This window comes from Neopelma chrysocephalum, unplaced genomic scaffold (genome assembly GCF_003984885.1).
Source record: "Neopelma chrysocephalum unplaced genomic scaffold, ASM398488v2 Primary Assembly neopelma1_22, whole genome shotgun sequence".
NCBI classification, from domain to species: domain Eukaryota; kingdom Metazoa; phylum Chordata; class Aves; order Passeriformes; family Pipridae; genus Neopelma; species Neopelma chrysocephalum.
Genome location: NW_020897689.1, coordinates 13,793,241 through 13,806,978, shown reverse-complemented (window position 1 = coordinate 13,806,978; position 13,738 = coordinate 13,793,241). Strand labels below are relative to the sequence as shown.

Genomic DNA, 13,738 nt, shown 5'->3' with positions numbered 1-13,738 from the left:
AATTTATCTTTTTGAAGGTAACATTTTGCATGCTCACTTAATAGAATATTTTATTGATAAAGAACTGTAGACTTAATTTCTTCTAAACTGGCTTCAGCAGTCTATTATTGGTAGAGTGTTAAAATAACTATGACTTCAATTTCCTGTTTGCATTTACTAAGGGGCGTGTTTCTCCCTCCAATCTAGAGCTACTAAATCTTTTGGAAAACTTTGTAGGAAATACCTCCCTGACACTTGTTTTAATTAATGCATTTTTAAAGTACTTGGACAGTAACAGTTACCTTTCTCCTTGAAAACTTTCCCTTTCTTTCTGGCACCTGGAAAATTAACTGAAAGCAGATTGTGAAAGAGATTATTTCCTACAATGCTGAGTGAACTTAAACTTACGTTCTTGCTTTTGTAGTACTTGATGTTCCTCTTTCTGTATATGCTAACAATGTAATATTTTGTAAAATCTATTCAGGTGTAGAATTTGGTGCTCGAATGATCACTATTGATGGAAAACAGATAAAGCTTCAGATATGGGATACAGTAAGTAATAAATCATAAAAATTGTTTAAACTTATGGCCCCCCTAACTTTTCCTTTATTCTGGCTAAGCTCTATCACCAGCACTCATATACTATGCACTTTGTCTTGCAGCTTTCTTTGGCTTATATGAAGTTAAAAATTTGTAAAATTTCCTTTTTTGGTGTGATGTCTTCTTAGTGCAATTTTTTTGGTATTTACACTTATTTCCTCGACACTGTCAGATTGGTAAGACTGGAATTCATGCTGTCTCACTTTTTTGTGAAAGTTTGCTATATTATTAAGAACTTAGATTTCTCTAAATAATCTTTCTTTGTGCATTTATGCAAGATTTGGTAAATACAGCATCCTGTTGTGATCTGTCTACTAGCTTTAATCAAGTTCTCTAGAGGAAATGTTTGCATTTCCAAGGTAGAAGAAAACATATGGCTCACTTTTCATAGAAGAACGCTTAAGAACACAAGTTCACTGTAATCATGAAGGTAGTAAATACTTCAGACAGTCAAGAAGGGATTGGTAAAAGCTTAAAGTTTCAAAAAGCTTTCCAAAAATCAGACTTCGACTTCTGAGGCGGTTCAGGTTAAGAACATACATTTGCTATTTTCTTCTTGTCACTTTACTATAGAGTAGTCAGCCTCACTGTCTACATGAAGCAGCTTTAAGATGTTCATACTGATAGCTGTATCTTTCAAATGTGTTTAACTGTTCCCTAAAGCAGAGTTGTCTGTTTCCTTTTCAAAAAGCGTTTTAGGATACCTTTAGAAACTGACAGGTACATGAGCCATAGCCTCATATATGTGCTCTTTTTGGTACAGCAAGTCAGTGAAGGATCATGCATTCGTATATGCATGCCTACATATGTGCATGTGTGTATTAAAATGTAAACTTAGTGAACTGCATAGGTAAGACCTTACTTATTTTACCAGTTCATGATGTGAAGTGGCATCTAACACCCGTGTCTCCTTGGAAGTTCTCTGTGAAAAGGTATAGAACAATATAGTCAGCTTATATATATATAATGATATGGTTAGGCTTTTTCTGCCCTGGACATTTTTACTATTATAATTGTGCATTGCTGATTACCAAGATGGCTGAGCATTTTTAAGTTCAATAAACAAGCAAATCTCTGCGGAAACAGTAACTTGATAATCAAACCTCTGGTGTGTCATGTGACTACATGAGAACATACTTAGATTGGTCCTTGTTTTCTAAAATTGGGACAGATTCTCTGTAACCAAAAGTGCTAATTTTACTACCAGTGCAACCACTGTCTTTCATTGGCTTTTGAACTGATTTTGTTAGTCTCCTTAGATACAAATGAACTACAACTATGTTTGAGTAGATTGTGCTTGTCTTAGTGCCTCTGACTCAGTGGTTTTTTGGGGTCTGTCGCCTTGAATGCGTGCAAATTATCTAATAGCCAGAATGTCAACCTAATTGCTTTTGACTATAATTTATAAACTCCTTTTGAGCAGGGATTTTTTCATGGATAGTTTCTTAAGTATATCATACAGAAATTAAAAATATTAATTGAAAACTTTCATACACTGAATAGACTGTATACTTATGTTATAAGCAATGAATGACTTAGTGTATTTGCCATAGTTAAAAATTAAACTATTTTAATTTAAAGATTATTTAACTATTTTAATTTAAAGATTATAATCTGATTTTTAAAACATGGGATATTTCTATTCCAATCTAATCTTGACTTGTAAGCATATCTGAATTCTGCTGTCTCAGTTTTGATCTTGCGTGCAAAGGTGTTGAAGGAATACCAAAAATAACAAATATGATGAGGTAATTATCAAGGGATATTTTACTTATGAGTCTTAAGTCACACAGAAGTGTCCATAATGACCAAGGTTACTATGCCTGTATCATGTATATGCATTGAGTATTTCCTGATTTTCTGTTAGCACCAGAAACAGTAGCAGTTTTGGCTATCTCCATATTTGTTAAGCTGGAACAATTTCTGTTTAATTAGAGAAAGTTCATTTTACACCTATTGCAAAGGAAACAGGTGAAGTATTTTGTTTCTCCTGGTGCTTACTGAGTCACACACCAGCATCTCTCTGATTTAGTGCTAGCCTTACACACCTGCTTTTAATTAATCACTGAACAGGATGCATCCTTAGCAGATACATAAGAAGTGGAGAACTCGATAAAATTTGTTTTGATTGTTTAACAATAAACTTGCTTTTTTAAGAGAATCAAAAATGTAAATTCAGATTTTTCTGACTCGATTCTTCTAGGCAACGGTGATGATTTTGTGTTGTCTTCAGCAGATCACTGCAGCTCCAAGGAAAGGCGTGTCTTAGTAAAGGGAACATATGAAAGCTGCAGCATGCCTTACTGCAGGAGTATGCTGTACCTTACAGGGGCAGCTGAAGCTAACACTGTTGTATGTCTCTGAGATCCATTTGTGTGCCCTTCTTCTATTATAACTCAAGAATATTTTACTTTTTCATTAGCATCTTAGTTTGGATTAGGATTGTGTTATGGAAGTTAATTCTGCTTACTGCAGTCTGTTTTTGATATGGGAGTATACGAACTGAATTCCTTTTGGATGAGGCCAGACTGGAAGATGTGCCTAAGGAATGCATGTATGCCCATTAGAAAGTAGTCCAGTATATGGTCCTGTGAGCTGGTAGTCTAGTAGAACTAGTCTGATTGAAAAAGACACTCATCCTGAGGAAAAAAACCCCCACAGCTGAAAACCCACATTCTATGAAAGATTCTAAGTGTGGCCCTCACATACTTAGTGTTAGGTTGCAGTCTTGGCTCTGCTGTTCATGTCAGCACAAGCAAGTAGTGTGACCTGTTGCTCTCTCCCAGCTGCAGGCTGCTCTGGATCTCCCCACTGCTGGGCTCTGCAGGCTGGCTGCTGCGTGCTGTGGCATGCCCAGGTGTTTAGGTCTGTGAGTCCTTGGGTTTCATTTTTCCTTTTTGATGCCTTTAGGTCAGTCAAGAGGAGTGGAGTTATTGGACCAAATTGTTCATTTGTCTATCTTGAGTTTCTAGATTATTTCTTTTCCTGTGTCTTTAATCTTAGTAATGGCTTTCAATAGGTGGATAGACTGAGAAATGCTTTTCTCCAACTGATTAGTTGGTAATTGCCTATTATGATAAATTAAGCTACTCTTTTGTGGGAGTGTGGTATTTGAGCTTGTGTCAGCTGCACTAATATCTTTTAGGGAACTAGAAGTGGTGTACAGCAGCAATTAAGGATTAAAATGACTGTTCTGGAAGCTGCTAAGCTTTCTGAGTTTAAACAAGCTGTGTAGATGAGGTTGATTGTCTTGTGGCAGCAACATAACACTGAGAAATACTAAAATTGCTTCTCCTCAGAAAAATTTCATTGTTGTAGAGAGACACTGGCTTGTTACCAGGCTGAGTCAGTGGCCTTCATTTTGTTGTTGAGGGGAATGTTCCCTATTGTGTTGACTGTTACTAACAAGTCGTTGGTGAGCAAAAGTGAGCAAAAGTAAGCAATAGTTGAAAGAGGGTATTTAAGTTCTCTCAGACACTGCAGCAGGAGAGATCAAAGATGGTACTAAGTAATACTACTGTCCTCTGAATTGATATGAGTAAGAATTTTTCCTGTGTATTTAAATACTGTATTTTTCAATATCTATTTCAGCTTTGTTTCATGGAAATCTGTGATTAAAAAACATTTTTATTAAGTTTATGTACCACCTTAGCATTGCTCAGACAGATGAAATATCTGAAATAGTTGTGTTTTATAAGCTAATTGCAAGTAAGTGCTTGGTTTCCATATGAGTGTGTTTTCTGGTTGAATTGACTGTGTTTTCTTTTTTTTGTGTGAGAGCTCACACAAAAAAGCATATTTGTGGAAGACAGGAGACATAACTGTTGAAAGTATACTTCACTTTCAGATATTCTGAATATACTAAATCTTCTTGGAAATTAGGTTATTTTTCATGTAGTTGCAACTGCTTTAAATCTAGTAGAACCAAATAAAGTTTCCTCATTCATTAAATGAATATTCATTTCATCTTACTGATTTTGACAATTGCTAGGATGTAAGGTTCACCCCCAAGAGTTCTTTATCAACTGTCTGCTTCATGATATTTTCTACTTGCTTTGGTAGTCAGAGCATACTCTTAGTTCATGGACAGTTGGTGTATTCTTTCATACAGTTTTACTAATTTGACTTGTCAACCCTGGAACCTGCATGAACATGGCTGCATGTCATGACCCTCTGTAACACTGCTGTGAAGTAACATCAAGAACTTAAAGGATCTACTTTGGTTCCTGAAACTAGTTTGATCATCAGTTCACAGATTGTGTTTGCTGCTATGTGGAAGGATTAACTTATTTCTAGATGCATGTATCGGAGAGTGGGGTAGGGAGATTTGTCCATTTGATGGTTAGTTCTATTGCAGTTTGTGTAATATGACCATCATCTGAACTTCAGTGCTGGTTGCTAAGTTATTGTTCACACCCACGCTGGCACTTCAAGAAGCTGAGGCAACTTGATACACCTTTTATCTTAGCATTCATAAACCTTTGTCATGCTTAAATGTGTTTGGTTATTGAATTACTGTAATATCCCTATGTTTTTTTCTGACTGGTTTTAGATTTCTTATCAGTTTATCTATGGCTTTCTACAATAGTGGAGCAAACTCTTGCTCAGGATAAGGCCTTAAATAGGAGAAGTGTGACTCACATTTTTCCATAGTAGAACTCCCATTTTAGTGAGGGTAGCTACTTAAAACCTAAAGGTTTCAAATACCTTGAAATAAACCATAAGTGTACTTGTAATAATGGAAGGCTAAAGCTTTATTTCTGTGATGTGTTGGGAATTGCTTTGGATGTCTAAATGACATTTATTCAACACCAGCAGAAGAACAGGCAGATGTACAAATTGTCTGTATTTAGACATATGTACAGTTTCACCCTTGAGGATCTTTAGTCCACTTGAAATTTCAGCTCTTACGTCATGCCGATGGGGTTATTCTGAAGCAACATGTAACTTAGCTGAATCCTTCACAAAACTTCTGACACTTTCTTATGTTGTTATGGATTCTTCTTCAGAAACATCTTTGATTCTGTTCTTGTTTGGGAATGACTTTGCTGGAAACAGCAGTGCTTGGTTTTTATTTTTACACTACTGTGCCTATTTGTACTACCTGCTAGTAAATCACCTTAAAATTCTGTTTATTCTGGATTAGAGACATGATTGCAAAAAAGAGTAAGGCATTTATATAAACAAGTTACCATGTGACTAAAAGGCTGTTAATTTATTTATAACTTTCAAAACTATATATAAAGGTATGTATTGCTCCTCTCTCTTTCTGGAACATTTTGTTCCAGGGATTGACTTTGTGGAGTAGTTCCCAACTGGCAGCTGTCAGAGGTGATGTGACACTTGTGTGAGTTGGTTGTTTCTTAGATGTCTTTTCACTTTGCTATACAACTTAGGAAAGTGTAAACAAGTGAAATGAGTAATTCCCAATGTGAATGAGATGTTCTGTCACTGGTTTTAACATACCACACACATACACCTGTTCTAAAAGTGAGGGAGTCTAGAGCTACTAGCTATGGTGCATTTTGGTTTCTCATATGTCATGTAGATGTATACTATAAAAAGTTTCCTCCTAGTAAAAACTGTTGGTCAGCTTGGATGGTAAAAGCCTGCTGGGATGCACTCAGATAACTTGGTCCTTGAAGAAACTTTCCAAATTCTTCAGCATTGAGAATAGAGAATTCAGCAAAGTTGACTTTTTTCTAGGGAGATGCTCTGTTGTGGGTCCTGTTTTATTAACTACTTTCTTGTCCTGCATCATGGCTCTTTTCATTTTTTTTTTTCCCTTAGTTTATAGATTCAAAAATATGCAGGTAAAGAACTTGCGAGTAACCCATTTTGCAACTGACACCCATGTGACTACACCACACAGTTGGAAATGACACTGAGATTTCCTCTGGGAATAGTAACACTGGAGTCTTTTCTTAAATGTGCCACAGATACTCTGTGGTAACACACTTGCATGACTTAAATGTTCCTGAAAACTTTAGTGCAGGTCCTAAATTTCCATGTATCTTAGTGACCTGAGGTGATTGATAATGTTTCATGTTTTGCTTACATCATTATTCTGAAATTGTTTTGGTCTCTATACTGAAATATGTTTTCAGAAGCACACAGGATATATATTCATGCAGTTCAAGCGGGGATCAAGATTTTTGTACTCTTTTGAAGACTTGTGACTTCTAGAACTATGATCTAGAACTAAGGCTTTCTTATCAAAAAGTTTGTTAACCAATATGATATGAATTGCAAAAGCTTACAGTACAGAAAACAGCCAGCACTTAAAACATTGCTTGTCTATTAGAGGCCTACGTTTTTTCATGATTAGCGATCTATTGACATCGGACCTAGCACCTGTTTCTCTGAGGAGAGAGGATGCGTGCTCAGGCCTGCTCAGCATGCAGTTTTTGGTTCCTGTAGGCAGCTGTATCTGAGCTGGAGTTTCTACATTTGAAATTGCTGTCGTGGTCTGGCTATTACCGACAATATTGTCCATCTCCCCAGTTCTGCTGCAGTGTAATTCTGACAGTGGGTATAACCAGGGGTTGTCTTGGAATAAAGACTTGTGTCACCTATACTGGATGTAATGTGGCCTTGGGAAATACCCTGTTTAACATTTATTTAGTGACTATTGCCCCCACTATTCCCCACATCACAGCCCCTGACCTTCCCCGTGGTCTGGACATGGATCTGGGCAACCAGCTTTGAATGGTCCTATTTGAGCCGGGGGGGTTGCAACAGGTGACCTCCAGAGGTCCCTTTCCCACCTCAATCATTCTGTGATTCTATGAAAAAAACTTCTTAATATGGAAGAGATAAAAACGAGCAAGTGCTGGATTTTGCAGGAACATGAAAGGGATAGTAATAACAAAACTATACTTAAGATAAAGGGCTTTTCTCTGATATCAAAGCTGATTTGAATTTATACTGAGCGTCTAAACTGTTACTTTTATCTGTTGCTCCTTGTAGCAAGTCGCTAAACTTGGGTAGGTCCTACTTTGCAAGACCAGTAAAGTACAATTATAACACACTTGTATTTTTTTTAAGTTAGTTTTGGCTAATAGCCTACACTTTCTTTTGGTTTTGTCTTCTTTGAAACAGCTTGTCCCCTTGAAAAGAAAGGGAAGGGACAGGAAGCAAGATGTCAGATGAAAAAATGCTTTAAGTAATAATGATACTTTAAAAAAAAAAAAAGCTGTGGAGTATTTTCTGCATACCTAACCCTGCTATTTGACCTTCCAGATCTCATTCAGAATTATACTATTAAAATAGACAGTAAATTTTATATATATATATATATAAAAAAGGTGTTTCTTAGTATATAATACTTTTCTTGTGTTACATGTAAAATAAAAATTAATATAATGAAGCTTATTTACAAAAACTTGGTTTTATTCTGCTTAGAATGGAAGGGAATTCAGTTTGTGTTGTCCATTGGTATAGGTAAGCACAAATTCATTATTGCTGTATGGAAGATGTGTTCCTTTCACCAAAGAAGATACAATTTTCCACCCTTCAGGAAGCAGTGATACTTAAATTTCAACATAGGCAAGTGAGACACAATTAAAAAGTATTTTCAGGATTTATATACTGAACTTCTGTAAGTAAGTGACTCTTTTAAGAATTCACAATTCATACATTCTTGTAAGATCTACTAGAAACCTCTGACAATCTTGCTTGACCGTGATTAATTCACTCGGAGATGAACAATTTCACTGTCAAGGTGGAATTTATGAAGGTGAAACAGGCAATCTTGATGTGGTAGACGAAGTCCAGGTCATGTATGAATTTAGGCAATAGATAGAATACATGGGTAACAACAACTCTATTGTCTGGTTAGGAGGGAAATGTTTCATGTATCTACCATCCACTTGAACTAGTCACCATACCAAGAAAAAGTAGAGGTTGGTGGAACTTCTATGTAGGAAAACAAGTATTGCACTAAAAAACTGTTGGGATTTTTTACTATTTCTCTGTGTATTCTGCTGGATTTTCTGTATTTTACTATCACTGTTTACATCAAGATGTACTTGGACTATCGGCCAAGAGCATGTGCTCGCGTATTCTAATCGCGTTGAAACTATTAAATATGTTGTCTGTATTTCATAACTTTTTTCACCAGAATGGCTAAGATCATGTGTTTTCTTAAACTGAAATAACTGATTATTCTGGAAGATAAGGAAGATTTCTGAAGACTGAACATGCCAAAACTTGTTGTGCCACTGTTCTTGTTCAATAACAGTATGTAGACCAAGTTCTCCTTGAATTCAAGAATTCTTGAATTAATATTAAGAAAAGTACGGTAACTATGAGAAGAAAAAGTTATCCATGCACTAATTTTGTAGGCAGAGCTGAAGGGTAGCTTTTATTTGATAAGTATTTCATTCTTACTTTTCATGGTTTTAAATCAGAGCAGTTTCGTATAGTTTTGCAGATAACTAGCTTACTGCACATAGGGGTTTTTTCAGCATTAATATTAGTATTTCTTAAACATGTTCTGTGTTGTCTTTGAATTATTCTAAAACATCTGTTATTATTAAATATTAGAAGTAAATATTTCTTCTAACAAGTGTCAGGTGCTAGATAGCTCTTCTGAAAAACATGAGCATGAAGAGCTCAAGATCTGAAACTATGAATATTTATTTTTCAGGACTGTTCTTTTGAGCATGTTCTTTTAAGTGCCGAGAATTTTACAGGATACTTTTCTATGAGAACTATCTAATTTACGTGGAATCTAAAGTTTTTCACAGTGCCTATGAAGATGACTCTTGTGTCCTGTAGCTGCTTTGACAAGCATTATTTATCAAGTACAGAGGAAATTGATTAACTGTGGAGCAGAATTGTGTAAAATTGAATTCATGACTATTTTCTGTTTTTTCTTAATAAAATGATTATGAAAGAATTCCATCTGAAGACTGTTGAAAACTGGCTGCAGTTTATGATATAACGGATAAAATCTGCATCCTTGGCCTTCCAACAACCTTTACACCAGCAGATGGTGGGCGTAAAGATGTCATTCATCATTTATTTACAATGGACTTTATTTATTCTAGTGTCAACAGCTGCCCCAGGGAGCGGGTTATTGAATTCAAATGTGAAGCTCTGGGTTATTTGCTTCCTTTCAAATTTGTCTTCAGAGCTTAGTTGCTAGGAGTCCATTCTGTGCTCTAATAATGATTCATGTATTGTGAAGCCATTCAGTAAATTGGGTTGTCAGGGATTGCCAAAAAAGGTTTAGAGGTCTTGTTCCGATTTTTTTTTTTTTTTTTTAAACAACACTGTGCTATAGTCTGTGTCTTCTGCTTGTGTGCCTTCTCTTACTACTGTTGTAGACTTTGTCCCCAGTTGTCCCCTCTCTGATTTCCCCTCCATATTCCTACTTGTCCCTGTCTTCTGAAAAGTAAAATTCTATGATCCTGTAATGCTAAGTTTGTGGTGTTCAGGACCAAAAAATAAATATGAGATATGAAATAATGACACCTTGTTTTCTACAGGCAGGGCAAGAGTCCTTCCGTTCCATTACAAGATCATACTACAGAGGGGCAGCAGGGGCTTTACTAGTGTATGACATTACAAGGTGAGAATACCACCTGGATTACAATGATATGTCTTTGTAGAATTGTCCTATGATATATAGCAGTGCTAAAATGTCTCATTTAGTTTGGCTTTTTGTATAGATATTTGTAGTCTAACATTGTGTCAACTTTCCTCAAGTGCTCAAAATCAGGAAATAGCCTGTGTAATGTATATACTGACAATTTTCTCTGTATAGTAGTTAAGAAAAAGTATACATAAAGGCTCAGGAAGAATGAAACAAAATATTTTTTTACTATTTGACCATCAACCTCTGGATTATCTTTATTGAGAAAGACCTAAAAATATTTCATGAATTCCTTTCTAATGTTTTTATTTTCGTGAGCATTAATTTTTCTTTAATTATAACAAATTATTTTACTGATGTGCCATTCTGCAAAGGAGTGAAATAGTAAAACATAGAAGTTTTGTTTCAAAAGATACCAAGAAACCTCTACTGTTGCTGTGTTTATGAGGTTTGGAAAATACAGGTCTTAATGTGTTAATTTTTTTAGTAGCTGTTCAGAAGTTACAAAGATTTTCCTGATATATTGAATAAAGTCTTTATATGCAGCTTGTAATCTGTAAAATTGTGAGTACTGTGGCTGGCTTAAGAGGATTTTGGAGCCTGAACATTTTCAGAAGTTGCATGCCTCCTTTTGTGGATCCTGGCTCTTACTGCTGCATTGAGCAATGACTTTTACTAGAGATTTCCTAAATGTTTTTCTTTTTGTTCCAGTTTATGTTTAAATATCAGGAAGTAACATATTCTTTCCACTGGATTTCCAATAAATGAATCTTTGATTTGTAAATAAATGGGTTTATTCTGATGATTAATATCTTAAAATCACTCTACAAGTATGAGATTTAATTTTTAGTGTATACATTCTGTAAAAACTGTAACATGCCACATTAGTATATCTCACTTAAAAAAAAGACTTTACTGCCAAAGTTATTATTCAGTTTATAAACTCAGAAAACTATCAATCATTTTCTGCCTTCAGTAGAAAAAGCATTACTATATGAGTATTTGTACTGTTGTTTGAATTGTTGAAGCTGTTGGGGACTTTTAAAATTCTGTTCAGCAGATTTTATATTTATATAAAATTATAGATTCTTACAGCTATAAGAATCCTCTTTACTCTTTGTAGTAAACATGTTTTCAATTACTTTTTAGGCAGAGTTCATTAATGCTCCTTGTTTACAAAGTTTTCGTTCAAGTATTCTACCTCTCACAAAGGGATTACTAGCTTTTATCCCTGGAGCATGTGTACTAATAAATGATTTGATTACTCAAGTAAAGAAGCTGACAAAGAGAGGCAAAAGATTTCTTGAAATACTGTTTTTAATTTTCCTTCTCTTCTATATTAGGAGGGACACTTTCAACCACTTGACAACTTGGTTAGAAGATGCTCGTCAGCATTCCAATTCCAACATGGTTATAATGCTTATTGGAAACAAAAGGTAAAGTTTTATCAGCTATTATTTTGTAAGAGGGAAAGATTTATGACTCTGTATTTCAGTTTTTGTTTTTTTCTTATTTGTAGGAAAAATGTTGCCTTTAAATTCCTTTCAGTCACTGGGCATAGTTCTGTGGTTAATCTAAAATCTCTCCTATTCTAATTAGACTAATACAATGTGCAGCACATGGATCAACTACCTTATGTTCTGAGTATCTTTATTAGAAATAATTTTATTTCTAAAGGATTGACTGTGAGTGCATGAAGTCATGGACTGTGTGAATTACTTTCTCATTATGTTTTTTTACATCTGGAATCACCAATTAGAAGGACCTATATCTCTCCCTTATAAAGAGAATAAGATTCCTAATTTGAGATGTTCTAAAGTGCTTTAGTTTTTGGTTCAGAATCACAGCAGAGAAAATGTCGTTTAAAAATACTCAGAAGCCCATACCACAGATTTCACTTCAGAAACTTCTCTCAAATGTAGAAAGTATGTACCTCAATGATTATACGAGATGCTTCTGAATTAGCCTGTTCCATATTCTGTACCTTTTTTTCCAGGGTTGGAGGCAGAGAATGCTTTTTCACCATTTTCTAGTGAATTCACTGGGTGATGAAAATACAACTAAAAGTTTCAGAAGTGTTACATAATTTGTAAACAATTATTTACTTGGTCTTCTCATCAGCTACACTGTCCAAAATTATAAAATGGTTCCTTATGATGCTGAGACTTTGATCTGTAGTGAAGGTCTTTATAAAAACACATTAGTGAATACATTAAGTTCATCTGTAATTTTTCTAGTTTTCGATGCAGTGAATCGTAGCATCATGTCTAGATTCTTCTGCTGGATGCAGGATTTTTTCAAAATATCAAAAGCATCACCTCAGAATTTAATAATCCATTAGTTATGGACCTTTACCTAATTGACCTGAACTTGTCTCCATGCCTCAGCAATTTTTGAAGGTAGATAGGAGTTGAAATAATGGTGTGTATGCTTGCCCCTTAAAATTTAATTAACAGCTAGATCGTTTCTTAGATGCTGCTGAGAAACAGCCTTGTGATAGAGTGAGTCTGGTTTTGCTACTCAGGCCTGTTCAACTCTGTACTTTCTTCTTCTTCTCTCTCTTCTTCCTTTTATTTTCCCCCTATGTCTACCCCCTGCCGCTACCTCCTCCTCAAACACATGTTAAGCATTAAGTAATTGTGAAGTTTGTCAACTTTTTTTATACCTAATCTGGAAGATGACTGACAACTTCCTTTTTCATTGAGGAATATAATAAGCATAATCTTCACAAAACAATATAAAAATGTTCTATCAAATGAAGCTTTGGTAAGCCTGCGATGTCCCTGAGCAACTGTGTTTATACATTTGTGAATAAAAATATGGCACTGAGAGAAATGTTAAAGTGCACTGTTTACTTGAGATAAGTGTTACATAAGTTTGCATACTTAATTGACATCTCTAACTATTCCTGATTATTCTTAGCTGTTAAACTAAATTTTCATGTCTTACATTCTGCTGATGCAGACTATACCACGGTTTTACATTATAATATGCTACTTGCAGTTAGCTCAGGAATTCCCAGTTAAACCAGGTTTTATTCAAGCAATAAATATTCTTAAAATTTATACTGTAAATTGAGTTACAGATCAAGGTGCCACATGAATTAAAGTTCTTTAAGAAGCTTTTTAAAGGAGATTTTTTTTCAAGGAGGACAGGAAGAAAACTCCTTCAATTTCCTTGCGTTATCCTGAAAGTTCTTATGGTAGGGCAAACTACTAGAGATGGATGGAAGGAAGAACATGTATACTAGCATAATATTTTTGAAGGAATACATACTGTTCTTATGACTCCCAGAAGTGCATTTGACATAAGTTTGTAGTACTGACTTATGGCTGGATTTTAAGAGTGTTGAGAATTTAATTTGAAATATAATGGCTGTTTGTTGAAAACATGACAAATACTAGTGTTAAAACATGACAAATACTGTACTTAATCTTCTTTCCAGAACAAAGCATAGCTATATTGATCTAGTAAGACCAAATGCTTCGAATTATTCGAATGGAGAGAGGAAGACAACTGTGGTTAGTAGAAGCAGTTAAAGCTCTTTAAGAATATGTT

The 13,738-nt window shown here is 35.0% G+C and overlaps 1 protein-coding gene across 2 annotated transcripts in view; it reads left to right on the top strand.

Annotated features, from left to right (window-relative positions):
* Nucleotides 1-13,738, top strand: part of RAB2A (RAB2A, member RAS oncogene family) — a 41,605-nt gene that overhangs the window by 13,687 nt on the left and 14,180 nt on the right. For both annotated transcript variants that reach the window (XM_027707253.1, XM_027707305.1), the window contains exons 3-5: nt 464-531; nt 10,074-10,156; nt 11,524-11,616. In XM_027707253.1, coding sequence (XP_027563054.1) covers nt 464-531; nt 10,074-10,156; nt 11,524-11,616 — 244 coding nt within the window. The remainder of the gene's footprint in view (nt 1-463; nt 532-10,073; nt 10,157-11,523; nt 11,617-13,738) is intronic.